Raw genomic sequence first — 18,213 nt, 5'->3', positions numbered from 1 at the left:
GGTATTGTTTTTCATTGATTTTAGTTCTTTATGTACTTAGAAAGGCAACTGTCTATCTGAACTAAGACTACCCTTTCTTTCAGGCCAATTCAGTAGTTTTTCCTCTATGTTTTATATCCTTATCTATCTTTCTCTGCCCTAAATTACTATCTATTCCCCCCAGAGACTTGTCTAATAATTCAGATTTTCTTTTTTGTCCGTCTCCCACATTTAGGTCACTAAATCACATGGAATGTTCGTGCTGTGTGAAATAAACTTCATTTTATTATATAAAGAGCTAATCAATGCAGCAAAAATTACTAAAAGTTCACTAAAGGATGCTCCTAGCCTCACAGACTTGATTTAATTGTGCGGGGATGGGGGGGGGGGGTGCCCAGGGGTCCCTGAGGAAAAGGGGATGGGGTAAGGATTGTGGGAGAGAGTGACCAGGAAATGGGCAGTGAGCAGGATTTAAAGTGATTAAGTAAAAAACAAATTAAAAAACAAACAAACAAACAAACAAACAAAAAAAACAAGCCTAATGCCTGCCCCCCTAACTGTTACAGCAAGCTGTGTCTGTTCCGAGCCTCTTTCAGTGTCTCACTCTATTCAAACAGCCTAGAGGAACTCGTCAGCTGCAGTTCTGTTCTCTGTGGAGTCTGTTACTTGCAGCCAATCACGCTACAGAAGTCAGCAACTCCTAAGTTTTAGATAGTATGTCATCTGTCTAGGAAGCAAATCCTATGTGCAATACATCCATGAAGAGTCTGCGCCCCTCATGCTGGCTGGTTATTTTACTTTCTGGGCACTATCACATCTCCAAAATTTTTTCAAATTCTTTGGGAAAAAAAACTTCAAAAGGAGTTTAATTGGAAATGCAGTTAATTTATGTGATATGAGAAAACCTAAGTCTTTACAATATTAAGGTTTATCACTCTATTTGTATGTTTATAAATATAACGTATACTTTTATCTCTTAACTTTCCAAGAATTTCATAGATTCTCCATGAAGGCCTTGCATACCTTTGCAGGTTATTCATTATTAGATGACTTTATGCACTTTATTTGCATGTAGGTATATGTGCTTAAGTGTGCATATACGCACCACATGCACACAGGCGCCGAGGTGGTCACAAGAGGCACTGCACGCCCTGAAACTGGAGTCACAGATGGCTGTGTGCTGCCACGCTGATCCAGGTTCTCTGAGTCCTCATAACTGCTGAGGAGTTCCTGTTACTACTGTGAATGACATCTTTCCTACTTCTCATTTTCTAAGCCTGCCACTGAGTTTATATCTAATAGCCCCAACTCCAACCTAGCTGTTGGCCAGTGTCATTGGTTCTCTTGGACTTTCCAAATGAACAGTCATAGTCATCTGGGAAGAACCCTTTTTATCTACTTCCTAGAAATTTCATGTGACAAACTGACTCAAATGATGCGTCTGGTTTTCTTTTTCTTTTTGGTAGGACTAGGAAGTATATCAAAAGCTTTTTCATGCTAGGTTCAAACTCTCAACACGAAGCTGTCCACTAAGGAAGACTCCTAGGGTTAATTATACAGCTATCTCTGTGACTCTGAGGCATTTCATTCAGTGAGCTCCACAAAGATAAAAAAAGAGCTCTCCATCACCTAAATTCTTAAGGTCAGAGAATGATGTGTCCTAGTCCGGAGATATTCTGTATGCTAATTTCTACCTAAGCAAGGACTCTCCGTGATAACACAGCCTCCTCACTGGTGTCTGTCACATGGATGCTTGGCTGCAGCAGAGAAAGGCAGCTGATTCAGGTGACTCCTGAAGAGCGAAGCTGACTTGTCAAGATGAAAAGGAAATTAGGCTGGTAGAATAAAAATGTCATTTCCCTGCATTCCTTATGGGAAACTGAGAAAATAAAATAAACAAAAACCAACCTTTTGTATTTTAAGATTTAAAAAAGAAGACCCAGTCTCTCCCATCTAGTTTTAGGTCTTGGGTTGGCAGCACAACTCAGTTAAAACCACTTCCCAAGCCTGACGACCTGAGTTTGACCCCTAGGACCCAATGGTGGAAGGGAAGAACTGCAAGTTGTCCTCCAACCATCACACATGTGTGCCTGCCCTCCCCATTAATAAATACATTTAGGTCTCAGAACCAAGGAAAACTTGAGCCTTTCTCTTCAGCTATAAGCTCTAACCAGAACAGCTCCCCGATGACAGTGGAATGACAGTGGCAAAAGGAAAGCAATGCCCTTGATGGGTAAGAACATCCCATAGGAAAACTATGGCTATCACAGGCAAAGCAGCAACGAACTCAGTCATTTCCTTAAAGCCTCTTTCTCACTTTTTAATCAACCCTTCTGTTCAGTGCTTAGAATCCTTTCGGTTTCTTACAATTCTTTTTCCAAAGCCAACTCAAGGGGTTAGGGACATAACTCAGAGTCAAAGCACTACCCTGAATGTACAAGGCCTGAATTCCGTCATTAGCATGGAACAAAAACCACGCCACCAAGACTCATCAGAAATGAAGCAGCCCCGGGGCAAGCATCCCAGACCAGGGCCCGAGACAGCCGCTCTCATGGTATCACCAAGCTCTGCCTTGCATGTCACCGTCTACACGGTCATTTTAACTCTCCTACTTAAGTTTCACAAAACCAGAACTATGTCCTCATTCATTTTTTATTATAAATAGTCTATTACATAACATTGTCTCTATAAATACAGCAGCAAAGCAAAAACCATATGTATGTAGCCACTTAAAAATAGGCTAGACTGGGGCCAGCCAGCAAGATGGCTCGGCTGGTTAAGGTGAAGCCTAACAGTTTGAGTGTGACCTCCTGAACCCGCATGGTACAAGGCTGACTCTTGCACATTGTCTTCTGACTTCCACGTCACACAGTGGTTGTGTGGGTACACATTCATACATGCATGTGTATACACAAATAAATAAATGTACCTGATACATTAAAACTACTTACCTTCACTTGACTAGTATAGGAAAGCGGATGCATGTGCCATCTTTGTCATAGCAACAAGCTGTCTGGTTTAACTGTTGCAAAGTTTAATCAACTTAAAAAAAAGTATTACATTCATTTGTGTGTGTGTGTGTGTGTGTGTGTCTTTGTAGAGCAGAGGACAAGTTGCATGAGACAGTGCTCTCCTGCCAGCATGTGGGTCCCAAGGACTGAACCGGGAGGTCCTCAGACTTAAAAGACAAGAGCTCTGATCCATTGAGCCAACTCAACAGCCCATATCCACTTCTTTTAAAAGTAGAGATAAAGTTCATACAGAAATCTCAGCATTTGGGAAACTAAGACAGAAGGCCTTAAAGGCCTTGTCTCTAAAAATAAACAAACCAAAAAAGGAAGAAAGAACAGGATTAGGCTCAAAACAGATCAATCTAGTTTGTTTCTTAGAACTGTAAATGATACAGGAACTGTGAGGGAATTGTGTAGTAGTATTTGTGGAGGACCCAAGCATGGCTTTGGATTGCTTTGACCAAGGGTCTCACTGCCTAGTCTAATCTTCAAGAAAACAGTAAGAGAATATTGTATTATCCGAAGAAAAGCCAACAGCATGAGTATCCCTTATCCCCATCTGAGCATACTTTGTATCTTCAGACTATTACACACAGACACACAAAAAAGGGCAAAGCATACCTGTCATCCAAAACAGTAATGAGCTCACCATGTTTAAAGGTGAGCTCGTTGTCCTCAACAGCTTCAAAGTCGTATAAAGCTCTGACTCTCCGTGCAGCCTTGTTATTGAGCTGACCCTCTGCGGGTGGGTACAAAGCCTTTGTCTCCGTGTACTGCTGCTTCTGCTCTTGCAACGATAACTCAATAGCTAGTCGGGAAAATTCAAATGTAAAGATAACAGAATTAATTTTAACATCTAAAAGCTTTTTAAAAACATTAGATAACAATATTCTATTTAAGGATAAGTCAAGCGTGTATGTTTCCTTGCATTCCGAGACAGGGTCTCGTGTAGCCTGGAGCTCCCTGAGTAGCTGAGACCACCTTTCACCCCTGATCTCATCCTCTCACACTGTTGGGACCTGAGGCACATGCCAGTAAGCCTGTCCAAACAAAAACTAAATGGTTAAATCCAGGAGGGGACGGGGACACATGACATTTTTAAAATAACATTTTTGCTCATCCCTTATTATCATCACAGTCTGTAATATACAGCAATTATTTTTATAGCAAACAGATTGTGACATTATAATATGGGTAGCTTTCCATATAGGACATCATGAACATATTTCTGTGCTTGAGTCATAACTTTGGCATTATGAAAAGGTGAAATGTAATCTCCCCAAAGGTAGAACATTAAATATATATTACTAAAAAATTAAATGAATTGGGTTCATCTTATGTCATGTCTTTGCTTTTCCTGACTTTTAAGACCCTACAGCTTTTAGATCCGAGGTAGAATTAAAAGCCTACTCGTGTTTCTTCTAATTATTCTTTCAGTAAAACCTCCTGGTGAGACTATTTTCAGCAGCACCAAATGATGCTTGGCCACTTACCTTTAGCTATGTCCTCATCTTCTTTGTTTTTGTTCAATGATGTCCCGTTTTTGGCAGCAGCCGAGACAGTCTGTAAGTGTATGAATAAAATGAGCACAACTATTCTTTCAAAGGAAGTACAAGCTGTATAATTATATGTAGATGCTAATTAAAAAATACTGGTAACTCAACTCCATCTAACAAGTGAGGTTCTTCGTGATCATTTAAGTAGCTGTTCTGAAATACTAACACTAAACAACAGTTTTCAAGGAAACATAAACACATGAAAGGCACACGCTAATATTTTACATAAATCTAAGTATCTGACATAGAACTTGGCATAAAGAAAGAACTGAAATTTTTACAGAATGAACAGAACTTGAGTCTTCACTGCTGAAGGTCTTTTATGCAGAAGAGGCACTCACTGGCTCAGAGCTCGGACAGAAAGAAAGCACATCCCCCGGGGTACACCACAAGTCCTTGGCTGCTCACTACAGCAAGACCCTCTGCAGTTTGATGACCCTCGGACAGGTGTGCAGAGCTCTGAGCCATCAACAGTCCTTTAACACTCATTTCTAAGAATGGCGAGCAGAAATGACAGATAGGCTGCTCTTTATTACTTATTAGAAGGTTGCACACGCATGTACACAAACACACACACACACACACACACACACATGAGTACAAGTTGATAAAACTCATATCCCTTGCTAGCTCTTGCGTAAGTACCTTCAGACAGTACAGGGACAACCATGGTCTGAATAAACATCTCACCTGGGAGCCTGCTGAAGGAAAAGTGACCCCTTCTTCTTTCATAGACTTAATAGTCGCAGATATCAGACTAAATTGGGGGTCCTTCTGGAATTCTTCTGACCATTCCACCATTAGAGATTTTAGTTTTTCACATACTTTAGGATGAGCCTTTTAGGGAAGTGGTAAAGAAAAGGGAACAAAAACAAAACAAAACAAACAAAATCCTGAGTTAAAGTAAATAAAAGGGCATGGTGCCAAGTCTGGCATCCCGAGTTTGACCCCCAGAACCATAGAGTTACGAGAAAAGGTGACTCCTGCAAGCTGTCCTCTGACCTCCACACACGCACTGAGTCATGTGTATGTGTGCACATACATACACTCACAAAAAATGAAAACAATTTAAATTGATTAACAGAGAATCACCACCAAAAGCTAAAGAGAGACACAGGGCAGGCATCTCCAGAGTAGCCCAGTAACTGACAGATGCTTAGCTTATTCACATTGACAGGTACAGCTGCTTCATGAAAAAATAAAATAAATAAATAAATAAATAAAAATCACCCCTCCAGAATACTTGTTGCTCAAACGACTAGAAATAGTTTATATCAATGGCTATTTGTTCTGTTTTCTTAATATTCTCATCATGAGATTAGGATTTTCGCATCAATTTCAACAGCTGCATGAGAATGTAGCTTCAGAGTTTGTGTTTCAAAGAAAACAGAGGGACCTCCATGCTGCTCTAATATAAAGACCTCGAAACACTAAGTCTAGTGGGAGTCAATATAGAAAAATGGAAATGTCTGGAGTCAAGACTCACAGACACCTAGACCTGAGTAAGTCATAGACAGCCAGATACCCCTATCAGCCAAGCCACTTTCTCGCTGTGTGACCTTGGCAAAGCCAAGCTTCAAGAGTGGTTGTTAAAAATAAACAAGGCAGTCTACATAAAATGGTCAAAGCAGTGACCAGACCTCAACCAAGATGAGTTCTTACCAATAATATATATACACACAATTTTATATATATATAAAATTGTGCATGCACGCATACACACATACACATACATACTAACCAGTACCTCCCAAGCTCGTGTCTCTAGCTGCATATGTATCAGAAGATGGCCTAGTCGGCCATCATTGGAAAGAGAGGCCCATTGGTCTTGCAAACTTTATATGCCTCAGTACAAGGGAACGCCAGGGCCAAGAAGTGGGAGTGGGTGGGTAGGGGAGTGGGGGAGAGGGTATGGGGGACTTTTTGGATAGCATTGGAAATGTAAATGAAGAAAATACCTAATTAAAAAAATAATAATAAAAAAATCAAGGACAAGAAGTTTTAACTTATTTAAAAGTGGTTTCATTGGTAATGCAACTTTATTATACATAATTAAATTAATGCACAGTACATTTATTGTGCAATGACTTAAACTTCTTTTCAGTTTAGAATTTACCTTATTTTTTATCACAGAACGTACTTCCGTTGCAAAATCACGGGAACATACTTCTAAATGAAATATCTTTCCACAGTTTGCCACACAAGCTCCAAGAAGCTAGCAATTAAGATAAAAACAGATATATAAACATCAAAATGCTCTGTGGCTTAAGTCGCCGAACGAGTGCATTTTAACAGGGTCAGCTGGCATGGCGTTTACTCACGGTCAATGCCTGCAGAGCAACGTGAGGGACCTTATGGTTTACCCTTTTCATTATGGCTTTTAGGCAATCTTTTGCTCTAAAAAAAAAAAAAGGGGGAGAAAGTTAAGAATTTTGTAGGAGTTTCAATTCCAGTGTTAAAAATACAATGTATTTCCTAACTAAAAGCTTTAAAAACAAAATTCTGCAAACATCTTTGTTAGGTTTTTCATACTATCGTTCACAGATGTTATAAAACTGCATATTCTAATATCAAGAGAAAAATCACTTTACCAAAAAGCTAGTCAACACAGAGAACTATACTATACAAATGTTTTTTCTCCAGAAAGACTGACCTTTCTGTCAGCAAAGCCTCATCCTGCACAACAGGCAATCATAAAAGACTCACCGATACCCGATACCCGTGATGAGCTCTGAAAGCAGGGTGCAGCACACGGCGCACATCCCCCTCCCGGAGCAGCCAGGCAGCTGGGTCCTACCAACAGCTTTCACTGTTTACTCTCACTCTTCATCATGTCAACTAGTGTGTTTAGAAAGGCTCTCATAAAAGCCTACGTCACAGAGAAATTCCTCCAATAGCCAATGTATTTGTTCATGGTTAACATGTATCCTCACTATAAAGCCTTTAGTTAATCTGTCTAAACACAGATCAGATTTTCTTTTGTGGGGGTGTGGGGTTGGGAGCTGGGGATTCAAGACATGGTTTCTTTGTACAGCTCTAGCTGTCCTGGAACTCCTGTGTGCTGGGATTAAAGGCATGCACCACTTCTACCGTGCACAGATCAGATTTTCAGTGAACACTGCCTTTGTTTCTCAGCACAAGATCAATATAAAACGTAGCCTACTGGAACTCTCTACTTCTATCTCCTAAACCAAACAGCTGGTTAAGTAAGCAGTTACAGAACAAATTTAAAGAAATGCTCCCATAAAAATCTACATGTCAACTTTATATGCCCCAATATAGGGGATGGGAATGGGTGGGTAGGGAAGTGGGGGGCGCTATGGGGGACTTTTGGGATAGCATTGGAAATGTAATTGAGGAAAATATGTAATAAAAATATTAAAAATCAAAAAAAAAAAAGAAGTTCAGAAATGACCCTAAAAAAAAAAAAAAAAAAATCTGCATGTCAATCCCTTTGACTTGGAGACATGGGCCAAGCAGGCTCCTTACCCACTGGGAGTGCTTCCAACCCTGTCACAGATGTCCATGATCAGACTCCAGTCTTCTGTGGTGTTGTACTCATTTGTGGCTTTTTCTGTAAGATGTATTAACATACATAAAAATTACAACAACTCTTTTAAAAATAATTAAGAATCTACCTTTTCTCTAGATAAAGACAGAGAACTAAGGATAAATTTCAGAAAAGAGTACACTTCTACTATCTTCCATTTTATTTTTATGTATTTTCAAGGTTTGGCTTTTTTGTTTGTTGGTTTGGTTTTTAAGGCAAGGTCTCTCACTCTGTAACACAGGTTGGCCTCACCCTGCTGGTGTGGAGAGATGAATCGGTGAATAAGAGCACTCACTGCTCTTGTACAGTACCTGGGTTCAATTCCCAGCACCCACATAGTGGTTCACAACTATCTGTAACTCCAGTCCTAGCATGCACATGATATACGGACACACATGCAAGCAAAATATTCATACACATAAAATAAATAAATCTAAGCAAAAAAAGTATATAATTTTTAAAAAGCCTTATTCTGCTAAGAGCTGGGATTACAAACATGAGCTACCAGGGCCAACTTAAATTCAGTTTTAAACTGTATCCTATAATAACATAAACTAAAACTAAATGTTCTCAGATATAACAGTAAAATATCTTCTAAAATTAATTATCACAACTGTAACGAATCCTAATTTGTAACAAAGTTTAAAATGTATCATCATACAAAGAAGTGTGTATTATCTTCCTTTTTATTTTACATTTATCACGAGTGTATGCAAGCGCATCCGTGAGCATGTGAGCATGTGAGCTTGAGCATGCATACCAGTGCTCATGTGTGGTGGTGGGAGTCATGATCGCCTACCAAGTGAGTCCCAAGGATTGAGCTCAGCTTGCCCGGCTTTACCAAATGATCCATCTTGATGCATGAAACTGTTCAATGAAAAGCTATTTTCAACAGCAAGGAGGGGAACTGATGAGTAAAATATTAAATACAGAAAACCTACACTGTGGAGAATTCGAAAATGACACATACAAATTAAGGTACAAAGCACACAAGTCTCCTGATCTGTTGTTTGGTTTGGGCTGAGTCAAAGAAAGCTAAGAAAAAGGACTCGCCATATTTGCATAAAGGTTTTAAAGTATCTTTATAGAAATGTAACTCACATTCTAATACAGTTCATGCATTTGGCAATGAATAGTAGTATAGCTAGTGTAATTATAGGTTTATGTAACTATCACCACTAATTTTAAAGCATTTCATTTTCTCCAAGGAAGTCTGTCCTGGGGGCTGGAGAGACGTCTCAGCAGTTAAGAGTGCCACTTTCTCTTCCAGAAGGTGAGGTTCAATTCCCGGCACCCACACAATAGATCCCGGCTGCTTTCAACTTCAATTCCAAGGAATCCATTGCTCTTTTTCTGGCCTCTTTGGGCACCAGGCATACACGTCGTGCACAGACACAGCAATTAAGTGCTCATACACACACACACAAACATTTTTTTAAGTCTTTAAAAATAAAACAAACAAAAACCCTGAAGAAATTACACTCCCCAGCAGACAAGTCCATCTATTCCTATGTCAAGCTCCTGTCTACATAGTTACCTAGTTTGTCTTTTCACACAAGTACAATCCTAAGATAAGAGATTCAGTGGCTTGCGTGCTGTTTAGTATGATGTGTTCCAGTTTATCCATGTCATAGCTGAGTTGACATTCTATTGGACAGATTAACCCATTTTCTTCATCTCATCAGTTTATTGAATTTGGGTTTTTGGGGTTTTTTTTGTTTTTTGTTTTTTTTTTTTTTTTTTTTTTTTTGGTTAAACAGAACTAATGAAATTTTTGCTATCAACATTCATGTGTGAGTCTTAAATTGATGTTTTCATTCCTCTTGACTTATGGTTAACAAAACCCCTGGGTCATATGGCAATGTTAACTTTTAAAGTTTTTCAAAATAGGTATAACAGTGTACATTCTTCCGGTTATTAACATGAGGGCTTTCTGTTTTGTTTTTTGAGAAAATTTTTTGAGGCAGTTCTCTTTACATAGTCTAGGTTGATCTCAAACTTAGTAGGGTGTCTTAGCTGGTCTCAAAAATGGCAATGTATAATTTTATGTGTGTCTTGCCTCAGTCTCCCCCCACTCCCACTCCCCACAAAAAGGCAAAAACAGAAACAAAACCTAAAACACCATTAGGGATGTAATACAGACAGCATTTCCCGATTCTGGGTCCCTATCTTATGCCAGTACTTATGTGAGTGCATATTTACAAGTCAGTGAGCAGTGAGAAAGGGGACTGCAACAGATCCCACCCATGGAGCCCCTGTAACAGACAGTGAGGACAGACCAGAAACCAGGCATGCCGACTCACACCTGGAATGCCAGCCCCTGAGAGGCTAAAAGCCCAGATCATCTTGGGCTGTAGAGTGAGCTCCATGCCAGCTGGGTATCGCTCAATTTCATGTCCCACATAAACCAAGCATTGCAATTAGGAGGATTAAGATTGTTCCAGGATCGTAGCACATATAACCCCAACACTCTGGAGGCTGAGGCAGGAGGATCATGAAGTCTAGGTCAGCCTGGACTACATAGTGAGATCCTTTCTCAAAAAGATGAGTAGGACTTCATATCCCGGCTATTCTGCAGCTGTTGCAGAGAATAATTCTTATTTATTGTCTCTTCTCCCCTCTTCCCTCACCGCCCACTGCTATGGCAGGATCCTCACTCCTGCTGCGTGTAGCACATCAAACAGTACCCACGGCCCTGGGTAAGCATCACTACCGTTCCATGAATGAACGAATGGTGTGCTGGATGTACTTCTATATCCGATGATGCTCATGCAGCAGCTGCAATGTGCCGCAATGTGGCCCTGGTGAGAGCTTAGGTGAGCCTGGGTCTTATTGCTTACATACTTAAGCTTCATTCAGGGCTGGAGAGATGGCTCAGCGGTTAAGAGCACTGACTGCTCTTCTGAAGATCCTGAGTTCAAATCCCAGCAACCACGTGGTGGTTCACAACCATCCACAATGAGAACTGGTGCCCTCTTATGGTGTGTCTGAAAACAGCTAGAGTGTACTTACATAAATACATCTTTAAGAAAAAAAAAAAAAATGGAGCTTCATCTGCTATACCATGTGGCGACAAGAGGCAACAGGCAGAGTGCTGGGACATCTGTGGCTCCAGCAACCTTTGCCAACTCAGGTAGGAGGCAAAGCCTGGGAGGGCTGCAAAGCACTTCTCCTATATGTAACTTTATCCTCTGGGTCCAAAGAATAAAGCAGAGCTATTATTATGGCTTTGTGTTTATCCTTCCTCAGCCTGTGACTTATCTCTGCGGCGACAGAACCGACTACTTTTCCTTTTTATAATATATCATGCTATAAAGTGTGTAAATATGGACCCATATTCTCTTTTGTATGGATATCACTTCTTTGTTACATGTAAGCCTAAAGATGTATATGTACATTCATATGTATATCTGACCCTTGTTTAGTATATAGTATAAGCCAGGAACAGAAAAATATTTTAAGTTTAAATATTAATATTTTAATATTTTGTTTAACAAAACATATTAAGCAGCACAAACATTTACAAATCTGCCCTGAGGCTGGAGAGATGGCTAGGTGATTCAGAGCACTTACTGTTCTGACATAGGACCTGGGCTGATTCCTAGCACCCACATGCTGGCACATACTGTGGTACACCCACAATTATCTACAACCTGTTTCAGGGGATCCTACAGACATACACGGCACAGATATGTGCATGTGAACAAAATATTCAAACACACAAGGTAAATAAATAAACACTTTAGGAAAAAAAAAATCTGTCCTTTCTCAGGGCCAGGTATGGTAGCTTACACCTTTAATCCCAAGACTCCGGAGGCAGAGGCAGGAGGGTATCTGAGCTCAAGGCCAACCTGTTCTGAGCCAGCACTATACAGAGAAACCCTATCTCAAAAAACAAGCAATAACAAAAGGCCCTGTCCTGTCCATCATCTGAAAGGTTAGCACCATTACTATCTAACTACTTCTGCTAGAACACAACTTTTCATGGTTATTTTTTCAGTTTTATCTACGTAATACAAACAGGTACAAAGCCTATTCTGATAATCCCAAAAGCCTACCAATAATACAGAAAGAAAATAGTCTTTATTTGATTTGAGTCCCACAGAAAATGGAAGTATTCTGATTTGAATATTACATCAACCCTAGTTTACTCTGTATAAATATAGGGCTCACAATTATTCTCTTAAAAAAGTATGAAATGTGAAGACTTTATAATGGCCTGACAAAATGGACTTCATTTTTCAAGTGAACTAAGTAACAGTTAAATTATGTACTTGGGAATATTTTAAATTCCTGGAAAAGTTTAAATATTATAATTAAGACCCTTTCTTTTCCTGCATGTCACTCTGCCCAGTACTGGAACTGCATCTCAGATACCCAGTGTCAAATGTACAGAGGAGAAAGAGCTCAAAGCCCTCCTGGGGCCTAACTGCAAAACTTCCAGAGTTTGGTGGGTGTAAGTCATAACACTTCATCACCAGGCTTTGATTACTCTATGTAGAGAACCTCAAATACACCATGAAACAGTTTAGAAAGTCTCTAACAATATCCTTAGAATCACTCCTTCAGTACCTACAAGGAACAAAAAGTCTTCTCTACATGGTCCATTGTGTTCACAGAACGGCTTTGAAAAGCATCCAAGTCTACCCATAAAACTTTTAATACAACAACAGGCTGTATGGGTAATAGAACTCCAACTGCATAAAACCAGAGCTTCGCCAAGAAATCATTAAAGCCCCTCCTCCTGTTTGCAAAGAAGAACTTGTGACTTGTGCTTCCATGCAGGATGGAAGTATCTGGCATTAATTCGATATTCTTCCAAAACCAGCTCTAAGTTACAGAGAATGTATGAGACAAACTACTGTGGGAAGTGAGGAACAGGCTGGGCAGTTTTGGGGTTTTTGAAGGCAGAGAAATGTGGAGGAAGCCTCATGATGGCCCTCAACTTTCTACATGGAAATGCTAAACTAAGACTAGCCCAAGTGGAGAAGTCAAGAGACAAGACACCAAAAGAAAAGACCTGTGAGCACAGGTCCTCAGGGAGGCCTCAGCTGGGCATAGGTTAGGTGATGGTCCATGAACCGTCCGTGAAAGGCAGTAGAGATCTAGTAAAGGTTTTACCGTACTGGAGTTGTCCTGCCTTTAAAACTGGAAGTGGGGCTGGAGAGATGGCTCAATGGATAAGAGCACTGACTGTTCTGCCAAAGGTCCTGAGTTCAAATCCCAGCAACCACATGATGGCTCACAACCATTTGTAATGGGATCTGATGCCCTCTTCTGGTGTGTCTGATACATAAAACAAACAAACAAACAAACAAAAAAACTGAAAGCCGTGTCACTCCTAAAATTGGTATGTTGAAGTCCTAAACTAGGATGGCAGGCTCTGGAGATGGGGCCACTAAGGCAGTTAACTGAAGTCATAAGGATGGAGCCCTGATGCTACTGAGTTGGTGTCCTTTTATGGATAGTCACTCCAGAGCTAGAAAGCCTGCAACCCAAGGAGAGCTCTCCCCAGACACTGACCCTACTGCCACTTTGATCTTGGACTTCTAGTCCCCAGAACTGAGAAAACAATTTCTGTTATGTAAGCCACACAGACTATGGCATTGTTATGGCAGCCTACACAGATTAACAAAAAGTGAAGAGAACATTTCATATATTCAGCTGGAAGCCCCAAAAGGCCACATCTTAAAACACTCCTTTAGAATATAAATTTCAAGATCAAAATTATGACCAAGCTAACAGGACTTTCAAGACAATCCATTAATATGACTGACTGCTCCACAGAACAAAGAGCAAACACAGTATCTAGCATAATATTAAAAAGTACACCATCCACGATATTACTCCACAGATGCTGCTAAAGTCAGTACAAGGAGATGCCAGCACAATTCAAAGAAGTAGTTATCATACACATTCCTAAGACCTGAAAGCAAAGGTGGTTATAATAAAGGAGTAGAGCACATGTTTGGTAGAAGCCAGGGATGATAAAAAATGGAATTTCTTAACTAAAAAGTAAAATGTATCAACTGAAAAACTCACAAGGGCTGGGAATACTACTTAGTGGCAGAGCATTCGCCCAGGACATGTGAGGCCTTAACGTCACGTGCAAGCCATACAAAACAAACAACACAGCCCTCAGACTTAAAAACCAGACTTAGTAATGCAAATATAGGCTTAGGAAATATGAATGAGAGTTATAATATTTTTTAAACAAGCAAATAATCAGAACCTCAACTGTATTAGGCTTTAAAGCTTACCATGGAACAGACAGAAAATGAACAATTTAAAACACTATAGGCAGAGACAGGTAGATGTATGTGAGTTCAGTAACTTCAGGCCAGCCAGGGCTACATAATGAGTATCTGTCTCAAAAGGAAAAAGCAAATGGTGGGGGCTGGGGATTACAGGGGGGAGAAAAACCCTTACACAGTGTTAGCTAATAGTTTTGCAGTTTGGAATCCAAGCAATTTCTTCTAAATGTTATGCCCAGGGTAGCACAAGGCTTATTGTTACAGTACTCGTATTGCTAAATTAAACCATTATTATTAAATACAAATGTATTAGAACCAAATGAAAAGGACTGCTTATAAATTAATTCATAGTTTTAAATCTTTTATTAAGTTAGTGTGAACTATTAAAACTGGAAACCATCTACAGTACATACAGTTAGCTCTCTTAATGAATTGACGGGGTGGGGGTGGGGGGGTCCTCATAGCCTAAGTGGGCCTCAAACCTGCTACATAGCCAAGAATGACCCTCAACCTCATTTTCCTGCCTCCACTTCCCAGGTGGGAGGATTACAGGTGTGCAGCACCACATCCAGTTTGTGCACTGCTGGGGACTGAACCCAGAGCTTTACGCATGCTATTCAACTAGTCTCCAAATGGACCTAAACCCACAGCCAAAACACAATACACTTTACAATCTCCAATCACATGGTAAATAATGACTGGGATATATACAGAAAAAAAGACAGTTACAGAAAGCAACAAAATGTTATCATGATTAAAACACTATATATCAGAGCCAGGCATGGTGGCACACACCTTGAAGTTCAACGCTGAGGCAAGCACTGATTGGACTGCTGCACCCCAGGCCAGGCAGGACGACATAGTGAGTTCCAGGCCAGTTACACTGCTCACTGACAAGTGCTCCTGCTTGCTGGGGCTGGATCTTGGACCCCTCTTTTAATTACATGCTCGTCAGCTTTCTGCTGCGGATGGTTTCCTCCACCTGCTTATCTTTAATTCCTTTTCACAAGTTGGAGGCTTAGCTGGGTGGGGTCTTACCCTGAAGTCCCCACTCCATTCATTTCAATTGGCATCAGGACTTAGTTTAAACATCATCTCCCTGAGCATAGGACTTAGCTCCATCACACTTCCTGGGGCTCCTTTTCTCTTCAAACTGTACATTTTGCATTTCTGTTTGTCCAGCTAGCTCTGTTTCATTATAGAGCTGCATTAGGGTGATTACTAGCAACCAAAGGACCAAGCCAATGCAAAGCTGTCTTTAAAATCTCCTCTGCTAACACGATTAATACTAAACTCTTCAATATAGCCTCCCGCAGATCTTTTAGACAAGAGCAAAAAGTAGCCACATTTTTTGCCAAACTATCTCAAGGATGGCATCTAGGTCACTGACTTATATCCTTCCCTCTGAAAATGGGCTGGGCTGTCAGAATCTACACTGCTCTTAGTACCACGCTTCCATGCTTCTATTAGTATGGCCCATTAAACCCCACTTAAAGCATTTAGCCACTTTTCTACTCCAAAGTCCACAACAAACAGCATGGTCAAGCCTATCACAGTAATACCCTGGCCACTGGTACCAACTTGGTCTTGGTCACTGTTTTACTGCTACAAAGAGACACCATGGCCAAGGCAATGCTTCTGAAAGCATTTAACTGGGGGCTTGCTTAGTTTCAGAGGGTTAGTCCATTATCATCATAGTGGGAAGCATGGTAGCATGCAGGCAGGTATCTGAGCAGAACTGAGGTAACAGTAGGGGGCTTCTGGCATGGGCTTATTTATTTATTGGTTGGCTGGTTTTTTAGACAGGACTTCATGTTGAAGCCTTGGTTGTCCAAGAACTCACTCTGTAGACCAGGCTGGCCTCTAACCTCAAACTCACAGAGACCTGTCTGCCTCTCAAGTGCTGGGATTAAAGGTAGTCACCACTGCCTGACTACTGCGGCTGGACTTTTGAAACCAGTGACTTCCTCCAACAAGGCCACACCTCCAAATCCTTCTAATCCTTCTCAAGTAGAGCTACTCCCTGATGACTAAGCATAGCCTATGGGGGCCACTCTTATTCACACCTCCATACACGGAGACACTGATTCAATACGTCAGACTGAACAAAGAAAGAAATATCTATCGCTATCTTTGGACCGGATCAGAGTAACGTTAGTGCATTTTGTGTTACCCTGCACAATAACTAAGGTTATTAGGTTAACTAATAAGAAGCAGAATCTTGTATCTCACACTCTCAGAGGCTGGGCACTCCAAGTCCAAGGTGTGAGCACGTGAAGAGCACCTTCTTGTTGCTTCTTTGTTTGGCAGAAGGTGGAAGCTCACGAGAGCAAATCCATCGTGATGTCTAACGTCAATGTATGTATTTATATGTGTGTATGTGAGGTACATACATACATACATACATAGACAAGACAGACTGACAGGCAGGCAGACAGACAAGACAGGGAGAAAGAGGGGGTGGCAGCCATGTAACAGCTTTCAGTCAATTCTGGAATCCCACTTTGCTGAGCAGGTCTCTCTTGTATTTGCTGCTGCACTGCATACTCCAGACTGTAGGCCCGTAAGCCACTGAACCTTTAAAGAATTTTCCTTTTGTTATGTGTGTACATGATGCATGAACTACAGTGCATACATGGAAATCAGAGGTCAACTCTGAGAAACTGGTTTTCTCTATCCACCATTACATAGTCCCGGGGACCAACCTCAGGTTGACAAGTTTGCACAGCAAGCACCTTCACCAATGAGCTGTAGCTCCATATAAGGCTTTGAAAGTTATTTTAAAGATATATTTTACGTGTATGTTGCCTTCATATATGTATGTTATGTGTAACCACATGCATGTATGGTATCGATAGAGGTCCGAAGAATACAATGGATCCTCTGGAACTGGACTAGAGCAGCTGTGAGCTGCCAAATTGATGCTGAAAGCTGAACCTGGATCCTCAGGAAAAGTAGTAAATTCTCTTAATGGCTGAACCATCGCTCCAGCCCCAGGGCTTTTTAAAATAAAAACTACCATTAATTCTCTCAGGCAGTGGAGCCCCTAAATAAATACTTCCCTAAGGGCCTACCTTTCAATGTTGTTACACTGGAGATTATAAAATTAAAGGGGATATTTAGCCTCTGCAATCTTGAACCAAAAACATAAGCTTCCTATGTGTTAATAAAATCAATAATCTTTATCTTAAAATTTTTAAGGAAAAAGAAAATGCAAATAAATCATTTCCAAAGCAGAAACAAATTGGAAACTGAAAGACAGATGAAGAGGCCACAGCTGACGACCTCCACTAAGAACACATGTCCTTTCCTCGCAAACAGTTCATTATAATTATCTGAAATAGTAAGACAAATGTATCTTCCTGATTTATGAATAAATGGTGTATGCCTGTGCTAGTGACTTTTTAGTATTATTAAGTTTCCAGACTACATGACTCTCTCTCTCTCTCTCTCTCTCTCCCTCTCTTTTTTAAATGAGGTAGCTGCGGGCAAGCTTCTCTGCTTCCACCTCCAATGTGCTAATTTGACAGGCATGTGCCACCATGTTTCATTTATGCAGTGTTGGGGATCAAACCCAGGGCTTTGTTTGTTCACACCAGAAAAGGAAAAAAAAAAAAAGAACCACTCTCCACCTTGATTTACATCTCCATCCCTAAACCACACAGTTCTTACATAGGTAATTCAGGGGCTGGAGAGATGGTCTAGTGGTTAAGGGTTTGCTGCTCTTCAGAGGGCCCATGTTGGTTCCCAGAACCCATGCCAGTGGACTCACTGTGGCACACAACCACAGCTGCTAAGGGGAGGGAAGATCTGACAGCACTCCTGCCTCTGAAAGCATATACCCACCTGGAATTTACATGCAT

At 40.7% G+C, this 18,213-nt stretch overlaps 1 protein-coding gene across 3 annotated transcripts in view; it reads right to left on the bottom strand.

The window, feature by feature from the left end:
• Positions 1-18,213, bottom strand: part of Stam2 (signal transducing adaptor molecule 2) — a 45,244-nt gene that overhangs the window by 16,295 nt on the left and 10,736 nt on the right. For 2 of the 3 annotated variants that reach the window (XM_021156052.3, XM_029473875.2), the window contains 6 exons: positions 8,036-8,120; positions 6,868-6,943; positions 6,663-6,761; positions 5,237-5,383; positions 4,484-4,553; positions 3,612-3,798 (listed from right to left, as the gene is read on the bottom strand). In XM_021156052.3, coding sequence (XP_021011711.1) covers positions 3,612-3,798; positions 4,484-4,553; positions 5,237-5,383; positions 6,663-6,761; positions 6,868-6,943; positions 8,036-8,120 — 664 coding nt within the window. Of the gene's footprint in view, positions 1-3,611; positions 3,799-4,483; positions 4,554-5,236; positions 5,384-6,662; positions 6,762-6,867; positions 6,944-8,035; positions 8,121-8,895; positions 8,979-18,213 lie in introns of all 3 variants that reach the window. The other variant, XM_029473874.2, reaches the window with a different exon arrangement.

This window comes from Mus caroli, unplaced genomic scaffold (genome assembly GCF_978045245.1).
Source record: "Mus caroli unplaced genomic scaffold, Mus_caroli_1 scaffold_2, whole genome shotgun sequence".
Taxonomy (NCBI): domain Eukaryota; kingdom Metazoa; phylum Chordata; class Mammalia; order Rodentia; family Muridae; genus Mus; species Mus caroli.
This window is presented reverse-complemented; position numbering and strand designations above follow the sequence as displayed.